A 1,112-nucleotide genomic window follows, 5' to 3' on the forward strand; every position below is an offset into this window, starting at 1 on the left:
TCCCCAGAAGACCTGGCTCTGAAGCCCAGACCCTCAGGGCTCCCTCTGGAAAGGGTTGCCTTCCTCAGCCTGCATGAAGTAGTAAATGAAGAAGGGGACGATCACAAAGACCAGAAAAAGCAGCAGCTGGCCCCAGAGCGGGACCTGGTGATCCTGGTCCAGCCCAGCCCCAGGAGCATGGTTTTGAGGCCGGATGGCACGGCGGGTGAGCCATGAAGAGGAAGATGATGAGAAGGACATAGAAGAGGTGGAGGAGGAAGTAGGATAATAGGACAGGTCCAGGGAGCTCCCGGAGGATGAAACAGGGCGGTAGTGCGCGATGCTCTGGTAGGCACTGTCCCGGCCGTACATGGGGCGTTCCCTATCCTTGCACTCCTCTTCAGAAGACGACAAAAGATCGTCATCACGCACCTGGCGGTGGAAAGTGTCAGCATCTGGGAGTGAAGTCACAGACTGGCGGAAGCCCCGGGACGGGCCCGCAGACTCGGGCTCCCCATAAGTCCTGGTAGTGAAGTAGCTCTCTTCATAGTAGTCGTCATTGTTGCCCTTGCTCTGGTAGAGTAAGGCGTCCTCTTTCTTGGGAAGATCATACATATCTGAATCCCATGACTTCAAATTCAAGTCAGAGAAGCGATAAGAGGAGGCAGCGGACGAGCCGGGGGGCGAGAGCTGCGGCCTCTGGGTCTCGTACTCGAAGATCTTCTGCTCGTAAAGTCTACGAGTTGATCCTACTCCAGGCCCGTGCGGGATGTTGTACCGGCGCAGCAGGGCGGTCAGCTCGGTATTTGAAAGATCTGCGTAGTCGTCCATGGCGGGTGCGGGCTCGGGCGGAGGCCTGGCGGCGGCCCGGGCCTACCAAAACCGGCCGAGCAACGGCTGCCTAGGAGCACGGCGGGGACGGCAGGAGTGCAATCGGGAGCGGCCGCCCTCGGGTCACACCGGAATCGCTGTCCCACATTTTCTTTTCTTTCTTTCTTTTTTTTTTACCAAGCTACATAGTTTATTGTTTGCCTGATGCTGTGCTTAACATTTGACATGCATTGTTGTGTGTGTATCTTTAAGTATAATAAAAGCATTTTATTCATTCATTTGACCAAAAAATGTATTATCTA

General features: G+C 54.8%; 1 protein-coding gene across 1 annotated transcript; it reads right to left on the reverse strand.

Moving 5' to 3' along the window:
• Positions 1–7: 7 nt before the first annotated feature.
• On the reverse strand, positions 8–947 carry LOC105524641 (emerin). Its single transcript, XM_011959999.1, has one exon. It carries the CDS (start codon positions 808–810, stop codon positions 34–36), a length of 777 nt encoding a protein of 258 aa, XP_011815389.1. The 5' UTR covers positions 811–947; the 3' UTR covers positions 8–33.
• Positions 948–1,112: the final 165 nt, after the last annotated feature.

This window comes from Colobus angolensis, unplaced genomic scaffold, assembly GCF_000951035.1.
Source record: "Colobus angolensis palliatus isolate OR3802 unplaced genomic scaffold, Cang.pa_1.0 Scaffold50, whole genome shotgun sequence".
In the NCBI taxonomy this organism is placed as follows: Eukaryota; Metazoa; Chordata; class Mammalia; order Primates; family Cercopithecidae; genus Colobus; species Colobus angolensis.

What these genes read in the sequence shown, in the direction of transcription:
- LOC105524641 (XM_011959999.1), bottom strand. Translation starts at nt 810, where the DNA reads ATGGACGACTACGCAGATCTTTCAAATACCGAGCTGACCGCCCTGCTG.